General features: G+C 36.9%; 1 protein-coding gene across 3 annotated transcripts in view; it reads right to left on the reverse strand.

Moving 5' to 3' along the window:
• Nucleotides 1-677: 677 nt before the first annotated feature.
• stat5a (signal transducer and activator of transcription 5a) overlaps nt 678-20,235 on the reverse strand; it is a 62,782-nt gene continuing 43,224 nt past the window's right edge. For 2 of the 3 annotated variants that reach the window (XM_043235337.1, XM_043235338.1), the window contains 16 exons: nt 20,035-20,124; nt 18,502-18,676; nt 17,586-17,716; nt 16,635-16,786; nt 16,129-16,284; nt 13,609-13,788; nt 13,276-13,363; nt 12,375-12,497; nt 11,890-11,982; nt 10,901-11,107; nt 7,767-7,861; nt 6,798-6,940; nt 5,481-5,636; nt 4,624-4,675; nt 3,775-3,879; nt 678-3,113 (listed from right to left, as the gene is read on the reverse strand). In XM_043235337.1, the coding sequence (XP_043091272.1) occupies nt 2,990-3,113; nt 3,775-3,879; nt 4,624-4,675; nt 5,481-5,636; nt 6,798-6,940; nt 7,767-7,861; nt 10,901-11,107; nt 11,890-11,982; nt 12,375-12,497; nt 13,276-13,363; nt 13,609-13,788; nt 16,129-16,284; nt 16,635-16,786; nt 17,586-17,716; nt 18,502-18,676; nt 20,035-20,124 (2,070 nt within the window). In that variant the 3' untranslated portion in view covers nt 678-2,989. Of the gene's footprint in view, nt 3,114-3,770; nt 3,880-4,623; nt 4,676-5,480; nt 5,637-6,797; nt 6,941-7,766; nt 7,862-10,900; nt 11,108-11,889; nt 11,983-12,374; nt 12,498-13,275; nt 13,364-13,608; nt 13,789-16,128; nt 16,285-16,634; nt 16,787-17,585; nt 17,717-18,501; nt 18,677-20,034; nt 20,125-20,235 lie in introns of those variants that run through there. The other variant, XM_043235339.1, reaches the window with a different exon arrangement.

The raw sequence follows: 20,235 nt of genomic DNA on the forward strand, positions 1-20,235 counted from the left end.
CAGCTATTACTAAAACAGTGAATAACTCGTAGTCGCAGTTTACGAAGGCCTCAACTCTTATCGACACCAAGCTGAGACAAGCTTTTTGTGTATTATGTCAAAAACGTGATAAAAATGTATTCTCTCTACATACACGTGATTGTAAATATGGCTCAGATTTGGCAAAAATGACAGTGCGGATGTTGATTCATGTCCACACTTGCATTGTGGCAGTGATGTGCCATCTTGATACTTCACACCACTGTGGAAGCAGGGAACATTTCACCTTCAGAATCAGGAAAACAGCTTTGAAAAGCTGGGTTCTAATGTCTTCCATGATGTTTTAACTTAACATTTGGTCCCTTGAATTTTAAATAATTGTTCCATTCTTGCTGAAAAAAACTTAACAGCTTGAAGAGTCTAACAGCGGAAGACCGCAAAGGGAACTGCTGCCTTATTTTAGTTTGTGAAGAAAAATACAAACTCTTGAGTTTTCTCAGAAACATGCAGTTAGGAAGAGTGGTTGAATAAGTCACGTAATCAGAAACCATTTACAAAGGACCGGACAGAAAGACTATAAATGGTTTTATAATTTTAAAATGTGAGGGTGCACAAACTGCTAAAGAAAATCACACCAATTACGAACCCAAGTTCATTCCATTCTCACAGGAAAGACAAAGTGCTCAGACCACTTGTGCTGGAGTCCAAATTCTTAAAAAAAAAAAAAAAACAACCTTTATTGTCAATTCAATTGCTCTTTTCTACAGCCAAACCACAAACGTGGGACGAACACATAACAGAGCAGAGCAGAACATGCCAACACACACGCACACACACACACACACACACACACACACACACACACACACACACACACACACACAAGCATTCACTCACACACACACCTTGACACCTACAGTGAGAAACAGTCTACACCACAACATGACAGATCATTTTGAAAACAAAGACAATAAAAAAGATCAAGAAAAATCACACGACTTCCTATGTGTCTCTGCCACGACAGAGAAAGAGAGGGAGGAAAACAAATATCCACTGCGAGGAACAAACCATCCTTAAAAAATGAATACAGGCATCTAAAAGTGGGTGTCATTAGTCAGGTTTGCAGGTTACGCATACAGTAAGCACACAGAAAACGTCTCTTCGTGCTAACATCACTGTTTGGCTTTTTCTTCCATGCGAACGATCAGCTGAGATCTGAAATGAAACTACAGAGATGGCAGCGACCGACCCTTTGTGCAGTTTTGAGTACTTGTTTTGGATCAGTACGTCACTGCTCCTACTGTCAATCGTACACAGTAAAGCAGCGGAGCCATCTAGCGCCCTACAGTAATAAAATAGAAATATGCTAACAAAAAAATACATTTCATATATACTGGATATAGGTGCTTTATTTTAAATGTGTCATTTCTTATTTATTTACTTCTTATTTTTATTATTATTATTATCATCTGTATTTTACATCAACTGTACGTCAATGTCCTGAGTGGCTAAGGCTTCTGTGCAGAATACGAGAGAAACGACGATACAGGTCGGTAACAAGGTGACATGCAGAAATGCGAACCTATAGGATGGCCAATTATAAGAGCATATGAGGAGCAGCATGCGTAACCATGACGACGAGTTCTCTTGTTTTGTTCCGAGAGGAAAGCATGAGAACAGATGAGGTTATCACCTGTTGCACCGCAGAGAGACAGACAGAGAGCGAGAGACGGCCTGTGTAGTGTAGCGTGAGCCCAGGCGCTCAGCGGACCTCTCTCTACCCCATGTGTTTCTATCGCCGTACTCGGGATGCATGGACTTCTCATGTGTGCCTCACTTCGGGTAACGTGGCTGAGTGACAGGTCGTGTGCTGCTGGTTTGGATGCGGATTTAAAGGAACACTTTTTTTTTTTTTATACATTTTTTCCAACTCCAGTCGAGCTTTACCGTCTTTGAATCCATTCAACCGATCTCCGGGTCTGCCCTTTTAGCTGTAGCTTAGCATAGATCATTGAATCGGATTAGACCGTTAGCATCATGCTCAAAAATGAGTTTCGATATTTTTCCTATTTAAAACGCGACTCTTCTATAGTTACATCATGTAGTAAGAAAAGTTGCAATTTTGTAGGCTGAAATAACTAGAACTATATTCTCATTCTGGCGTAATGATCATTATATCACCATGGTACAGCAGCAAAGATCCTTCATTATTACGCCGGAATGAGACGATAGCTCCTAGCCATTTCATTTTCATCTAATCAGATGCAACGATCTATGCTAAACTACAGCTAAAAGTGCTACCGCCAGACCCGGAGATCGGCTGATTGGATTCAAAAACGGTAAAACTCAACTGTTTGGAAAATGGGCCTATTAAAAAAAAAAAAAAAAGAAAAAAAAGTGGTGTGTTCCTTTAACTTGTGTTCACAGTTCAGATTAGCACAGACATAGATGTAGCTGCACCGAATGTTAACAGCCTTGCAACCTAAACACTCTTTAGTGTCCAGAAGCGTTACAGTGCAATCGCCATATGGTAACATTAATGTCATCGTTTGCAAGAAAGCATTCGTTTAAGAGTGCAAAGGATAATATGCATTTACTTCAGATGCTGTAGATATCTGAACACCCTCAAAATAAAATTACAACCATGAAACAGTTTTGAAAAACATAAAAATGTTCCGTACAGTAAACAAAACAAAAACAACACACGCATAAAGGAAAAGAGATAACATGCATCTCTCTCGCTTTCCTTTCTTTTTTTTTTCTACAATACTGTTTGGTGGTATTTAATTAGAGGAAGGCTCATAGTATTTTTTTCTTCTTCCATTAGCTCCTTTCTCTTCTACAGAAACGAGGGATGGGGGAAAGAAAAAGAGGTGTGATGATAGAGAAAAAGAAGTCGTAAAGACCCACACTGAGAAACAAATGGGGAAAATACACTAAGAAAAATGTATTTAAAAAAACAAAACAAAACATAGTTTAAGGAGAGAAGTCACAGATGAAGTTCAAGAGGTCATGACTGCTGGCTGCTCCACTGGCCCTCCATCGGTCGGCGGAGCAGTTCCTCTACATGCCTCGCTACATCCATGGTGTCGTCCAGATCGAAATCACCATCAGCGTCCAGCATCGGGTCTCCACTGAGTGAGAGATCGGGTTACGTTGAGTAGATTGGAAACAATCATGATAATTATCCAGTTTATTATCCAGCACATTAAAGATGGTTGTTTACTATAATTGCTGTTATTATATACCATTATTATTATTACAGCATGTGCTGTCCAGAATAAGTCAACAGATATTTTTTATACTGATTTAAACATATTGGAATCATAATCAAATTAAACTAATTTGAAACATTAATGGATTAATTAATGGGTGAGTAATTTTTTGGGTAAACTAAAAAAAATAAAAAATTAAACGTGGGCCTAATTACAGTGGCATTATAGTATTTATTAATGCTTCAAATTAGCTTTTATTTTTATTCAATATTAATTTTTTTATTGTGGTATTTTTTTGTTGTAATTTTGTGTTTTTTATTATACTATATTAAAATTTAGATTTTTTTACATTTATTTAAATTAAATTTTCATTTAAAATATTCATTCAATATTCATTTTAAATATTAATACTTAAACCTATTTTATTTCTGTAATTTGCCAAAACAGCATTTCTAATTATCTAATATTTTCATTTCATTGTTTTTTGTTTCAGTGAACAAAAAGCATTTTTAATGGTTTTGGTTTTATTTACCAATATCAGCCCTGATGCAGAAACCTACAGGCAGACAGAAACACTCACATGGGAGGATAGAGTCCATACGCATGTGGCTGACTGACAGCTGGAGACGCTGCATGGTCCATGTAGGTGGGGTTTGCTGCGGGGTCGGGGTTAGGTGTCGCAAACCTGCATATACATAGACACACACATATATAGTAAGTTACTTAACACCAAGTGTTACTTTAGTATTATTTAACTATTGTTACAGTATTTAATCTTATTTAAAAATTTAGAATACACTTTTATTTTTATACTTCCCTTTTATATTATACTTTTGTCCTAGAAATTAGTCTAAATCCAATCTGATAGACCGTAACAATTCCTGTCATTCTCATGTTCTCTCTCCGTCAGAAAGCTACAAAAATAGCTAACAAAGGTGCGTTGAGCTCATTTACTCTGATCAGCTCTAGTTCACAGCTTGTTGCTCCTTTACACACTCTAGTGGGTGCTAGCGGTCAGAGCTCTCGATAACCCTCAAAAATTAAGAGCTAGTCTGATAATTACTCCCTCAGAATGCCGAATGCCGAATTATCTGAGTCTTATGGTGTATGACTCCCTGCTGAGTTTGACCGAAGCAGAGGGCTTGCTAACAAGACCAACAGGGTCGTCCATCTATAGATAAATAGTGCTGCTAATGAGGCTAAAAGAGCTAAGTATATGCTGAGGAGTGGAGCGAGAGCACAGAGTCTCAAGTATCCATGGCAACCAATAACTGCCCACAGAGCCAGGCCGACGCTAATATGCTAGCCTGCAATTAGGTTAACCGCTTGGAGTTAACAAGTTAGCTCTTGAATGTCAGAGATTTGAAGACCTGTACTGATAGGTCAGAAAAACACACAGAAGTGCGTGTGTGTACGTGTGTGTACTCACTCTGGCACTACTTGTTTGATCTGTGGTTTGACGTATCCATCCACAGCTTTAGCTGGAGAGGTGGGAAAGATAAACAGATTATTCCTAAAGCATAACATAACACTGGCTCACACTGTGTGTGAATGAGAACACACACAGACAAACACAAACACGGCAGAGTGGTAGCCTCTCATTTAAACCCAAGACATGAACACATACACATGCAAACACAGGCTAGCGGTGTATTTATAATTATTTTTACTGGCTATATAATATTAAGCAACATTGCGCATACTGTGATGATTTTAATGTGACAATTAATTTCTAAAGATGATGTCCCTGTCCTTCCTTGTGTCTTGACTTGTGAGTATACGGTGTCCCTCATTTGAAATGTAGTTCAAAATGCTCAGTAATTTTTATGAACTGGTTCATACTATTTGTTTAAGTAAATAAATAAAAAACTTTCAACTCTCCTAATTGTCTCAAATAAAAAAAATCCTTTAATGTTTAATGCTATATTTCTGCATATAAATAATTTTGAATAATAAATATAAAAAATAAATGAATAAGTACATACACTACACATTCACGTTTAAAAGTTTAAGCTTGGTAAAAAAAAAAAGTTTTGAAATGTCAAAGTTCACCAAGGCTGCATGTATTTGATCAAAAATACAATAGAAACAGCAATGTTGTAAGATATTATAACAATTTAAAATAGCTCTTTTCTGTTTTAATATATTTTAAAACGTACTTTATTTGTGATTCAAAGCTAAATTTTCAGCACCATTACTCCAGTCTTCAGTGTCACATGAGCCTTCAGAAATCATTTCAATATGATGATGTCAAAAATGATGTAACTAATTAGAAAGCAAGCTTACACAGCGGAGGGGTGTAGTATTTGGAGAAGACCTCGTCTTTGGGCCGGTCAGGATAGAGGAACAGGAGATGATTCAGGTCACTGATGCGATCCGCCAAGGAGCGGATAGAGAAGTCTTTGGTTGTGTATGGCATGAGGTTCCACACCATCCTTTCTCCTATGAAGAACATACAGATGATTTGAACTCGTTTGAAGAGCATTTAAAGCCACTGTAAACCCCTTAAAAATAAAGGTGCTTCTTAATGCCAAAGAAGAAACTGTTTGTCTTAAAGGTGACATGAGAATCTGACTTTTCCAGGTTTTAAGTGCTATAATCAGGTCTACCAACCAAAGAAACATGAAAAAGATTAATCCAGCAACTTTTTCTGCAAGCGTCTGAAAAACATGCACGTCTCGTTCCCCTTATAACATTGCAAAGGGATCTCATTATAATATTATCATCCCTTAATCTGCAAATTTCAACTTGCTACGACGCCATTTTGATTTCGCAAGCGGCAGCGGTGCAGCAGTTCAAATGCCATGCCGAATGTCTGAGCAAAACCTCAGAGCCTCAGAGGAGACAAGAGGGCAGTAGATCTATAGATTTATTTACTGTATATTGCTGCTGCCACACTGAAAATAAAACATCTGATTTCCTTCCTGTTAACCTTCACAAACTTAACTGACTGGAACTTGTTTTTAACGTAAACTAGTGTGTGAATGAGAATTTAGTTTAGTACTCGCATGCTGTGGTAGTCTCTTACTGTCCATGTCCTTCAGATATATCCACTCTGAAAGCTATATCAGAAGTTTAAACTAATATGGTTTCAAGGTGAAAAACATAACAATCAGAACCAAAATATATGTTTTTAGCAGGTACTAGCTGTAATGTCGCAACTCTATTCTAGAAAAAGCTGAATGGAGCAGCAGCTCATTTGCATTTAAAGAAACAGGCAACAAAGTTAGTTTCTGCTCCACTCAAAATAGGCATTTTCAAAATGATATAATAAATGATCTGTAGGGTATTTTGTGCTAAAACTTCACAGACACAGACTTTGTAAAAAGAGGCATAATATGTCACCTTTAATGGTTTCGCAAAGCATTTTCAGCATCTGAAGTACCTTTCTGTTTCACAAAAGTTTCTTTGTGGTGAAAGGAGGTTCTTCAGATTATAAAAAGGTAAGAAAGAGATGGTTCTTTAAAAAACCTTTGAACAAAATAAAAGTCCTTATATGACATAGCTGTTAAGAACCTTTTGAAGCACCTTTATTTTTAAGAGTGTAAGTGGTTTTGGTTTGTGTTGAGGAACAGCAGTGGAGGAGCAAAGCAATATTTCTACCTGCTTTGTTAGGGTTCTCTGCCACCCAGGCTATGGTGATGCCGCCAATTTCAGAGTCACTAAAGCGCAACAGGAAGGTACCGTTGGGTTTAGACATCAGCATGTCCTGAGCTTGCTGCTTATTCACAAAGCCAAGAATCGCCCTGAGACGTACGAGCACACAATGCATGAACACAAACATCAATTCATTTAAGGATGTTTACACACAAAAACAGAGAGGCGGTTATCTTGTGTGTACTGTTCAGTTTCCTCTTGATTTGTATATAAAGGATTACAAGATATGGATGACTGGGGGTTGAGCGAGAAAAAGATAAGCAAAAACAAAAGAGCTAGATCTTATCGGTGCCACAAGAGGTCTCTCAGATCTTACTCCTATGTTAATCCATGGTTTAATTCCTTAATGTATAGTCTTAACCAGCACTATCTCTCAATCAGCCAGTTGCCATGGCAAAGAAGCACTTCATAATAAAGATAGAGATTATATATTGTGTCACTCCACAAAAAAGGGGGAAAAAGAGCCAGATTTAAGAATGTGATTTATTATGACTAATATTTTCCAGGTGAAACATAACAAAACTATCATAAGTGTGTATGATTGTTTTACCCAATTTCTTTCAGAAATAAATAAATGTGACAAATTTCTGGTCAGTTAATTAAGTGTATTTTCCGTTGAAAGGCACATAACTAAAATAAGAACAAACGTCACTGTCATTTCATTGTGAGATTCACCCTGCTGGGTCACTTGGCTTAAATGCCAGCGTTCTCAGCTGAGTGTGAGAGATGTCATTGTTATGTGAGGGCAGAGAGGAGCAACAGCTCTTATTCTGTTTCTTTCTGTTCATTCGTTGACTGAGCAGCAACAAAGGGATTTTTTTTAGCTTTTACACATGAATGAACAATCATTAACATCAAATCTGTAGGATTGTGACGTTTCTATTTGTTCGTGTTCTCACAGAGGTCAGGTCTTACCCATCATTCCAGTGAGGCTTCAGGTGTTTTTTAGTAAGCTCCATCACACCATCGAACCACTGCCAAAACGTGAAGTTTCTGCCTGGTAAACTCTCCTACAATGACAACAACAACAACAAAAAAATCTGGTTTAGAAGACTAACATGCACCGTAAACATAATGAGGCTAAGTAAATGATTGAAAATTCTACTAACATACAACAGAAATAAACCTGGAGCATTTCAGTGCAGCTTTTTTAATCACAATCACAATATACTAATACTTGTGGTTCAGTTATTGTCAACCTTTTCTCAGTATGAACTGACTGGGGCGTGATTAATTAATGCAACTTCATAGATTTACTGTTTGTGAACTTTATTGACCTTGCTATTGCTGATTCGGTTGGCACATTAAGTAAAATGTGAGATTAGAATAAAGGGAAGATTTTGTATGGAGCTGATGCAACTTAAGAAATGTTCTTAAAGTTACTTAATACAGAAAGTTACGGATTTTAAATCATGTCAACTTGGGATAGTTCACTCAAATATAAATACTCTCTCCTCATGGCGCAACAAAAAAGATGATACTTTGAGAAATGCATTTATAGTTTTCTCCATATAAAAAAAGTTAGTGGTCACTACAACAGTTTGATTACCAATATTCTTTTCATATCTTAATGTTCCACAGAAGAAAGAAAGTAACAAGTTTGGAACAACTGTCATCAGTTTTTTCATCACCTTAAGTTCACTGACAATAGCTACCCGCATAAATGAATTTTCGTAATTTTGTAAAAAAGTGACTATAAAGATCTACAGATTGTTAAATAAGCCCTAGTAGCACGTTGTAGGCTAGAACCTCATCAAAGAATGTATGAAGCTTGTTTCCTCACAGACGCTTAACAGGTATGGAAAATAATGCATGAAAGTATGAAAAAACATTCTGCAGAATTCCCAGTATGTGTTCCGCGCAAGTGCTGCATTCATTGGAAATGGACATGGAGTTGACATGAATCACACAGAAAACAGCTAGACGTGTGTGTGTGTGTGTGTGTGTGTGTGTGTGTGTGGGAGGGTTTAGGGCTTGAGAAACACAGACATGACTGGCTGAATGAGAGCATGATCCACTGCCTCATGTTCATTCTCTTTTTAATCAGTCATCCACAAGCAAAGTCACATTACTTAGTAGTGAAGACAGGAAGTGTTCGTCTTCATCTCTTTTGCTTTAATCACTTATTTCTTAGAACACAATGTCCTATGTCCTGAACGTTTCAACAGTTAGCATGGCAGATCACACAGAGACACGCAAACACACGGATGTCTCTTGAACTTGTACAATCAGGTTCAAATTTGGAATTTAGAATTCAGTTTGTCAAGTCATTTTTATGCACACGATATAGATTGTTCCAAAGCAGCTTCGGAAAAGCTGGAAAAAAAGAGTATTAGTGCTACAAAATTAATTGGTTTTAATTTCATTATAAAACTGTTCTACTTCAATTTCTTTTTGCAAAATCGCATTTCCACATGTTCCACAGACTTGTGCACCCCTATGTATGAAAGCGTTGAATCATTAGCATGCTTTCGAGACAACTTTGCATTTGTGTGCGCTTGAGCATACGCTATTATTATATCAGTGACTAAATAAACAAAGCCATAAATACAAACGAAGCCTGAATTCCAATGGTCTTTGTGGAACACTGCCTGCTCAATGTAGCAGATTAGCAAAGGGCTGTTCAAAGTCAGCCACAGCCTTAGGCCTGCCTGCACATCAAAAGCTCTCAGATCAAAACTCACTTCCTGAATAACCATTAACTACTGCAATGGACGAGATGCAGTGTTGATCAGATCAGCTAACATTCTGCCTCAGGTCGACAAATTGCCCCTTAAAATTAAGAAAAGTATTCAGACTAGTTTGGGATTAAACCATCTGTTAGAACATCGCTTGATAATGGTGGTGCTTTTGAAACAAGCAGCAAGTCATAGTCACGGTCAGAATTTGTTACAAAATTACTAATTTCAGCTTAATTAAAGCAAAGCTGTCAAAAACATGATTTGATGAGTAATAGTGAAGTACAAAACTACTTTTATTCAACACAGAGTGCAACTGATGTCTTGATTTGCGAAAGCATGGGATGACTTTTTACTGATTGTTATACATTTCATTCCAAATATTGCTGTTATTTTGCCTATTTATGATTTGTATAGAATTGTTTTTGACAGACTCATTAAATTGATTTAAAGTGACAGTAAAGGCTTTTACATTGTTACCAAGGACTTTTTATTTAGCCCTCTACTGCATGTTTTTTGATGGCACTTCTCTGCTGTGCAACAGATGTGCATATTATATTGTCAACATTGTCAATGGGAAATCCTGGTTAGGTGGAGCCATAGACCCCAGCTTCCTTACCTCTTACTGTGCAAAGTTGCCTGAATTTCTGAGCAAAAAAAAAAAACTGAACACCTCTGACACACACACACACACACACACACACACACACACACACACACACACACACACACACACACACACACACACACACACACACACACATTTTCTTTTATGTAAAGTTCATGTCAATTTAAATAAGACTATTAACGCCATAAGATTCTTCTCACACCATGTGCTCCTGTGAACTTAAGTCAGAAAAGGACATCCTGCCTTCAAATGGTGCTTTATAGTAACTTCTACATCTTATTTTTGGACTGTTCTTTGATACTATTCAAACATTTTAATTGGTTGCAAAAAAACAAGTAATGAACAAGTACCGGGCAGGCAAAAAACTGCCTATGGGGCTATGTTATGCAGTAGAGGGTTAGAATAAACACTGTTCTTTCAATCTTTTTTGTTCATCAAAAATAATGAAAAAATATAGTGAAAATTAGCAGCACTGAAGAAGACTGGAGTAATGGCTGCAGAAAATGCAGCTATTTTAAAGCATACAACTATTTAATATTACTGTTGCATTTTATTTTTAAACAAAATTAGACTATAATTAACTTCTAAACAGTGTGAAACATCTAGTCAAAAAAACAAGCAAATCAATCAAAGAAAACACTAAAAACAAGCAGACAAAACAACCTACAAACTTAGCAAGATAAAAACCTTTTGACTTCTGGTTTATGGATTTTACAGTAGTTCAGTGTGAGAGCTGTATTTACCCTGTTAAACTGTGACCAGGTCATGGTCATGTTGCGGTAGTCCTCCGGGTTGACGCTGGAACTGCTGAAGGCTTTCTGAGCAAGAAAGACGAGATTCTCCTCAGACAGACCTCGATTTGATTGCACCTCTGCCTTGTACTTCATATTCAGAGCCTCACACAGCTGTGGCCACAACACCTTGTCGGGCACAATAAAAGGCACCCGTCCCTGAGAGAGCACAAGAAAAAAGTACATTATCAAAAAACTCTCTTTTAACCTTTTACAGCTGGAGAGTGTCTCAATAGGTGGGTTGTCAGTGGGTCATAATCACTGGTTGTTGTTGTGTAGAGGGACATACGCTTTCCTCATCACATCCTGCGTGATTTGCATAAACATGTTCTGCACGGGTGCCATTCACTACTGCCATAAACCATACTGGTGACTCATATTGATCTGATATTACACAAAACCTGTATGGACTTCTACTTTTATAATGCTTTTATTATTATGTATTCACTGTATGTGTTTCAGAGAAGAAAAAAGCCGTACAGGTTTAAACTGATGTGAGGATGAGTAAGTGATGACAGGATTTAAATTTATGGCTGCACTGTTTCTTTAAAGAAAATAAGGGTAGAGTATGTACAGTAAAGGAACGTGAGTCATATGCCAGCAGCCATCCAATCAACACCCACGCTATGACAGTTTTGTTTGTTTGTCGTAGGGAGTGGGAGAGAATTTACATTACATATGTTTTAAAAAAAGTTTAGCTTGTTGTCAAGTCAGCACCAATCTTTGTGATGTTTAACATAGTTATCTGGCCTTTTTTTTATCCCCACATGAACTGCGATTTCTTTTTCATGACGTTTATGTGATATGGCCGTAGAGACATAGAGACAGACGCAGCCGACCTGGTATTAAGTACTTTGCTCAAGGGCACAATTACGATGGGCCGAACTTTAATCTCTTCATCACACCTTCCACGCAAAGATGCTGGTGTTTCAGGAACTCACCGGTTCAGCGAATGCGTTGTCCCACAGAACGGTGGCCGTGGCGTTGTTGTCCTGACTTCCATGAACAATTACTACCACAGGCAAAGAGAGAGTCTGGAGGAAAATGAACGATTCCAGCTCTAAAACGGCTTTATTACATATATATAAATATAATCTTGATTAACATAATGATTTCTGAGAGATCATGTGACACTGAAGAATGGAGAAATGGCTGCTGAAAATTAAACAAGAATATATGGCATTTTAGTTCTTGTCCATTTTAAGAATAGTTCAGTTTTACTGTTCTATTGCATTTTATAAATTGAGATTTGATCAGCATAAGAGACTTTTTTTTAAAAGACAAAAAATACAAACACAAAATTTAATGACAATCTTTGAGGCTAATGTTCTAATTTTGCTGCACTGCTTTAAGTGGTTCGTGACAGACATCATTTACTAAGAATGATTTGCTATAGGCAAATAGGCTCACAAGCTCTCAAGCTCACCTTAACTTGAAATACCAGCTCATTTCCCCCAACACTGAACTGTGATTCAAACAAAATGGTAAACTTCTCCTCAGTAACAGACTCTGCCCCTCGTCGGTCTGAACGCCTGATCCGCTTCAGAGACTACACATAAGAAAAAAAAAGAGAAAAATATACACGTACTTAATAAGCAGTTAAATTGATCCCACTTTATATTAGGTGGCCTTTAAATTAATATGAACATAATACGTACATTTGACTTATTTTTATGATTTAAGTACATTATAGTTAAGGCCACCAAATATAAATTTGTTCTTTCTATTTAACACAAGTCACTATTAAATAGTCCCCCCACCAAAAAAGTAATACATTTAGCTACATTTAGTCATTCATTGCATACAGTACAATACTATAAAATTAGATAAAAAAATTATCCCAAACAAATGTTTATTTTAAATTAAGTTTTAAAAAAGTATAAGAACTTTTTAAGTTAAAAAATTCACATAAATATTGTTTTCATTTTAACCTTATTTTAATTATACTGTACAAATTAAGACATGATCACTTGCATATTGGTTGACAAATAAACAGTAGAGTAATTATATTGTTAAAAATTTGTGCTGCGAAGATGATGCTTGGTTTGATTTTAACCCTATGCTGTATCATACTTATCTAAAAGTCGTTCTTTATGACTACTGATTCATATGTCTGGCTTTACAGGGTTAAATGTTGCTCAACTGAATTCATTGTTGATGCATAACTGAGATTACAGCTCTGTTCTCTGAGCAGGTACAGAGTACATTATGAATGAACTTAAATCATGGCTGTCAGTGTACTTAGAAAGCCCTTCAGTCAAGTTCACACACTCGTATTACAGGAGTTTTCTCGCAAGTCAGTCTTAAGACTGCCACACCGCACTCACCATGTTTCTAAAGTGTGCACTGAGAGTGCCTGTAGTCTGGTGGTACTCCATCACACAGTTGTTATTCAAGATCTCACCACTGCTGTCACTGTGAGACAGACACATACATTTACAGAGAGTATTATTCTGCATGTAGTCATACATAAAGTATAGAATTTTAACCAAGACCTAGGACCAAAAAAATTGGGTTTGGGAATACAAATGATGCATTAGGATGATGTATCAGAGGTGCCTAATAAAACCGAAGCTCTGGGCGCATAAGGCCAGTTCACAATGAGTCATCAAACACACCCAGAGGAGTTACTAAATGCAATGTGTTGCGTTTCTGCTCACTTTCTGGTGTTTTCGTTCTTGAGCAGGGCCTTGGCTTGTTGTTCGCTGATGATGGTGGCTTTGACCTGCGGTGGGTTCATGTGCACATTCAGTTTGCCACCTACCAGCAAACGCACTGTCGCAGCAAATTTAGTTTGTGTTTTCAGCACCTGAGGAGGCTGCTTTTCGATGATGAAGGTGCTGCAGACAAAACACACACATGCGTGTATTTACTGTATGTCCATAAATCCATAAAACATACTGTAAAAAACCCCAAAAAACCAAAATAAAATGTGCCCTGTAGTAGGTTTGGGGTCTGAGTCATAAGTGGTACATTTTTCGAAATTGAGATTTATACATTTTCCCAAAGCAGAATAAATAAACTTTCAATTGACATATGTTTTTTAGAACAGTACAATATTCTCAAAAAAATCTAAATATTGAGAAAATTGCCTTTAAAGTTGTCCAAATTAAGCACACAGTAATGCATATTACTAATACAATGCTATCGCTATAAATAAACCTGTGCTTCTTATGACTATGCTTCAGGGTCACGTATTAAAATTATTTCTAAAGGATCATGTGACACTTGAGGACATGTATATTGTATCTTAGAGACATCTATTTGATGTGCATGTTTTTATCTGGAAGACATATTTGGCAAAACGATTCTAGGACATTTCCTGTTAAGTGTCAAATACACATTTAGAAAATTTCTTTACGATGTTTATGATTTAGAATGTATGTAAAACTCACATCTTAAAGATGTTTATAAGATGTTTGTACACAGCAGTTGCTTTAGCTTGTGCTATCTGGGTAGTAATGATCCTGGAATTTTAAAATTTAATTCTGAAAATTTAAATATATTCCAATAGAAAAGCATTATTTTAAATTCTATTTCACAGTATTACCGTTTATACGTTTGTTTGTTTTTTAAATCAAATAAATTCAAACCACTTTTCCTCATTCAACTTATAAATTTACATTTGACAAAGTGCAATAGAATGTTACTTGAAGACTTGTGTGAGATGAACGTGATGGAACCCTTTAGAAACCACAAAAAATGGTTAACTAACTAAATAAACAATTAAATGATATGTATTCATTTAGAGATTATTCATCTTATTCAATAGTCATTTGCAGTAGTTAACATCTCTAACAGGTTTGTAGTAATCTGAACTTGATTCATTTGAAAATAGTTAAATGGTTGCACAGCCAGCGTTACACTTCTCAGGTTGATGAGGATCCACTTAGACACTGATGGTTTTTTAAAAGCATAGTTCCCATTAGGCTCAGTTTTCCAGTGACTGTATGGCCTGAGGCACCAAACACACACACACATGAATGAAGCACCACATTCATCCCCTGTGGTAGGTGTGAATGCTGACAGCTTGAGATATTATGAGGGAGAAAGTGAAGGAGAGCAGACGTTTGTGGACACCAAAATGATCACTCTGACAATCAGCCTATGTTGATTTCTCACAGACACCAGCACACGCAGGGTGAGTAATACATAAACACTCAATCATTTGGTTCATCTTTTTATTTCATAAAGTGTGTGAAATCAACGATTTGAAAGGATAGTTCACCCGAAAATGACAACTTAGTCATCATTTGCTCACCCTCTAATTCATACTCACTCGACTGCAAACCCTTATTATGACCTTTTCTGTTTCTTCCAGAGCAGAAAAGACTTTGGGATTTCAAGCTTCAAGCTTCTGAACCTATTGGGTTTTAACAGAACCCCATAAAGTGTGCGGTAGGTTTAGTGGAGGGTTAAATGAGAATGAACGAGGGAAAGTCACATGACAGGCGGCAATGCCTCCAATCGCGATATGATTAGATAGGCCTGCATATGATTGCATGCGATAAATAAACAACTCTCTATTTCACGTATGTATTATTTGTTTCACAAGTTGAACGTTTTTTTAATGAATGAAATGATCCAAATCACTGCAGGGTGTATTAATTAAAATAAATTAAATTTTTGTGACTTCAGTAAGTGTGCTTAATAACTGTTACACACAAAGCAAAGTATGGCTTCAGAAAACTCAAGCTGTGCAGACTACTTTACAGTTTATGATGTATTTACCTCATTTCTAAAGCTAGAATGTCCATGCACTGAAATTAAAATGAAAACATGATCAAGATGTTCTTGTATTATATGCAAGAAATGTGAGCATTACTTCTTTGTAGATAATTCACTAAGTACCTCTACCTTTATATTCAAAATGTAAAACCTCCTTAAAACCACTTAGACTTGTAGGCTCAATATTGAGTGAAAAATTACACACACACATAAAGAGCACAGGAAAAAAGGTAATGTATGTCTTCGAATGTATGGTTACGGGTTGCCATGGCAACTAACAGATCAATTCAAACGCATTGTGAAGTCACAGCTGAAATTGTAGCAACACCAAGAAATAGATACAGTAAAAATGCACAGTGTTGACTACAGAGAGGATATTGGTTTTGATACTGCACTTTGCAACCACTTAACCTCACGGCTATGCTCTCTCTCTCTCTCTCACACAAACACACCTGGTGACTAAAGCTGAGATGATGTCCGTGATGGTGCTGTTGAGTTCGGTCAGCAGCTCTTCGATGGGGCCGGGAATGGGCAGCTGCTGTCTCAGATGCTCCGCCCTCCGTATCTGCTGACGATTCTGCCAAATGGTTTCCGCTAGCTTCTCACACCTGTGCACACACGCACGCAGAAATAAACTACAGAGCTGCATGTGTTGTGTGTGGGTAACGTAAACGCAAATGTTTTGTTAAAAAGCACAACATGAGCACGCCTCTGATTATTTGCATAACTGTCTTAGTGTGTGTATTGTGTTCATTTGGCCGTGCACTGGGACAGATCAGCCCCAGAAGGTAGCTAAATGTAAAAAAAACTCCCTATGGGAACATTCATGGAAAATACAATGAAATAAAATAAAATATAAAAAATAGGTTCAATCTGTGGTAATTATAATTAGCTTCAAAAACAATGGCGGCCTGTGGTATGTCTTAAATTAGACTGCTAAATATACATGTGTGCGCACCATGACTGTAGTATGTCCAGTCCTCCCTCGGGCGGCCCACCATTGCCAGCCAGCTGTTGACGTCTCTTCCACTGAATCAGCTCGTCGTCAAGAATCACCGTCTGCTGTTTACGAAGCAATGCCAGCGTCTTCTGGTGTTTCTCTGCCAAGCCCTGAGCGCACATACATAAGCTCATATAACACCACATGAGCAGACGTGAACATATGTGCAGTACTCATGTAAATAACAACGGCCCTCAGGTTTAGTGCCGTACTTCAAAACAAATGGGCAACATCAGTTGAAAGCGTTGCTTTCGTTTTAAAGGAGACATATAATGCAAAATAACTGAATCTTTTTAAAGGAAAGTGTTCCTTATTTTACCTAAAATAAGGTTAGCCAATCAAAACAGAGGTAATTTACATATAGGTGCCTATTAGTCTTGATGAAACAGATGTAGCGAAATATATTTTTCTGTATTGTGCATTCTGATATCGTGACATAGACCCGAGTGAAATGGAATATTGATGGCTGTATTGGATTAGATGAAGGCAGATCTGAGTGTGAGGGACAGGTTTTAAGTGGGAGTAATGACTGCAGAAATCATTTTACCGGATGATCAAGTTTTTGATTTTAAGTTTAGACAAATTAAACATTTGCAGGAATGAATGTTTCACAATAAGAGCATCAACATGCTGTCGCTCACAACAGAGGTAAATGAAATATATACGGCCTTAATTTACAGTAGCAAAGACGGTTTAAATGGGCAGAAAAAGGGTTAAAAAAAGGTCATGTGTAATGATATTTCAAGAAATTACTCACATAAAAACAGAGAAAAGCATAGTAATCCCACAACTTTTGAGAAGTGTTGTTTTACGATACGCCTCTTTAAAGCACGTGTTACTAATGTTAAGAGTCTGAGTGTTGTATTATGTTAATGATATGCACACGATTCAGTCAGAGCCTGTGTGTACCAGTCTGTATTTCTGCAGGGTGTTGGCCTCTCGGGTCAGCCAGGCCTCGACGGTGGCTCTCTTGCTGAGCAGGCTGGGCTCTCGTAGCTGTCGGTCTGCTGGAGGCAGCGTGGCCAGACTTGATAACTGAGCTGCACACAGTACACAAAAATGAACTTTGCAGACAAAAAAATGTAACATTTTTTGCATGTAAAATAGCTATCTTGGTATGAAAAAGTGAGCAATTCCTGTGTGAGATGCACAGCTTTCTTTCCTGTGATGATGTACTTTCAGTTCTTTTTTTATTGCAATTATCTTTAGAAATAATGCTGTTTTAAAATGATATCTACATTCGGGATTAAAGGAGAAGTGTACCCAACAATAACAGTTCTGTTATCATTTACTCACAACTCACCCTCAAGTTCATCCAAACCGGTAAAAATGATTTCTTCTTCTTGAATGCAGGTAACCAGTCTATTGTTGGTTCCCACTGACTTCCATATTATAGAAACAATATAAGTGGTGGAATTTAATGGGGACTAGTAACTGTTTGTGGCCCCACATTGTTCAAAATCTCTTTTTCTATGTTCAACAAAGGTTTACACTGATTTGAAACAACCTGAGGATGTGTAAATGATGACAGTATTTCATTTTTTGGGTGAACCATCCCTCTAAAACTGGTTTGATTTATTATTCAGTGGTATTCTAGGGAATTATGGGAGCTGACAGGCTGTTTTAATGAGATCATTTTCGCAGTAGTATGTACTGAATGATAAAATAGTCTGTGTATATGATTGCATACAACTGTCTGCTGGTGTGTGTGTGTGTGTGAGGCCAAAGTAAGATTCTCAGGGAGTACATGAACTGATGAAATGTGAATCTTGGAGTTGCTCTGGATAAAACTGTCTGTCAAACAGATAAGATTGTGGCTGTATACCCTGTATTCTGAGGCTCTCCTGGTACTGTATAATGAAGTACTCCTGGTTGTGCTGTAGTTTTCTGAGGTCATTCTCTGTGTCCTGAGTCAATATTCTGAGCTCCTCGAATGCCTGGTTTATCTGATGGTACTTCTGTGACATGCTGTCCATCAGGCCGCCCACCGGTGAGCTCGACTGCCAAACACAGACACACGTGCTAATTATGGTTAGACATGAATAAAATTTCGATCAGACTATTTTAAAAAAATGCAAGGAAACAATATAGCTTCATTCAGACTTTCTAGTTTTTATAAACTAGCAAGATGAAGAAGGGTTGATGAGAAACAGCTGAACTACTAAAATCCAACTAACCAAAGCTTCAATATGTACTGTAGGCCCTTATCATCCCTGTCCTGCTGTTTATTAATAATCGACCCAGATATAGTTATCTGTCTATAGCACGTGTACTGTATATTTGTTTAAACAAACTATTGTTTGTTTAGTGCATGCATGGCATGCAAACATAAATATTTTGTCTTTAAGTACAGGCGTGTCTGAGTGTACGTATGCTTCTAGATTTACGGTTATCTTTAGTTTTATGATTTTATGAGTTGTCAGTTAAGTTAATAAAATCAGAAATTTCCTCTTTTTCTCTCTTAAAACTGAGCTGGTATCATGAGTTTGTGTGCAGAAGTAAATATGTATCTTCCTCTGTGCACGCACAAAGCAAACACAAATTTTATTTCTGAAGATTGTAAAAGTCAGTCATGTACAGTAGACCTCCTTATCACCCATGATGGTATTTAAATTTGAATGAACTCACTGAACTTGCTGAAATTATGAATGCAGTGACGTTTGTTTAAATATTCAACATTTAGCAGGTAAAAAATATTTATAGAATGATTTCAAATCATATCAACTGCTTACATCTTGGAATTCATATTTCTTGTTTATTCATTTTTATTCAACAGGCATGATAGAAATAGGAGGAAGTAATTTTTAATTGTAATAATATTTCACAATATTACTGTTTGCACTGTATTTTTGATCAAATAACTGAAGCCTAGATGAGACTTTCAAAAAACATTCTTGTTGACTCTATGTTTTAAAACGGTTTTATGTACACTGTATGTGTATTTAAATTATTCTTTTCCATGGCTAGAATTCACAAATTAAAAATTCTCTCATATTTATTTCCATGACTGTGAGATCCTTGCATATACCTCATTTTAAAACAGGGTTACGCTTTATTTTAAGGTGTCTTTACAGTGTCGTAATATTAGTTAACTACATGTACTTACTATGTGGTTAGGGTTAGGCTTAGTCAAAACTGTATGCGATTATGAGTAATTCATTGTAATTATAATAGTAAGTAAATTTAATATGTAACAAGGACAACTTAAAATGAAGTGTTACCAAAAACATTGATAAACAGCAGTACATATGTGAAATTATGCAAAAAAGGAAGATGAAATTAAAAACATCATTCAAAAATTAACTTTCCTAATGAAGCGACCGTCTGAAATAGATCTGCCAACTCTGTGTCCACTCACATTAGTTGCCTCTCTGACGAGTCTCTGCTCTGTGTACAGGATGTGTTTGATGCATCTCACCAGCTCCAGGGGACAGCGGTCATACGTGCTCTGAAAACACACACACACACAGTCAGAATAAACATCTGCTCTGCCATGTTTTATTTCAACACACTCAATTACTCCCCACAACACTAACGACAGTAAACACTGAGGCTGCAC

This window comes from Puntigrus tetrazona, chromosome 3 (assembly GCF_018831695.1).
Source record: "Puntigrus tetrazona isolate hp1 chromosome 3, ASM1883169v1, whole genome shotgun sequence".
Lineage (NCBI taxonomy): Eukaryota > Metazoa > Chordata > Actinopteri > Cypriniformes > Cyprinidae > Puntigrus > Puntigrus tetrazona.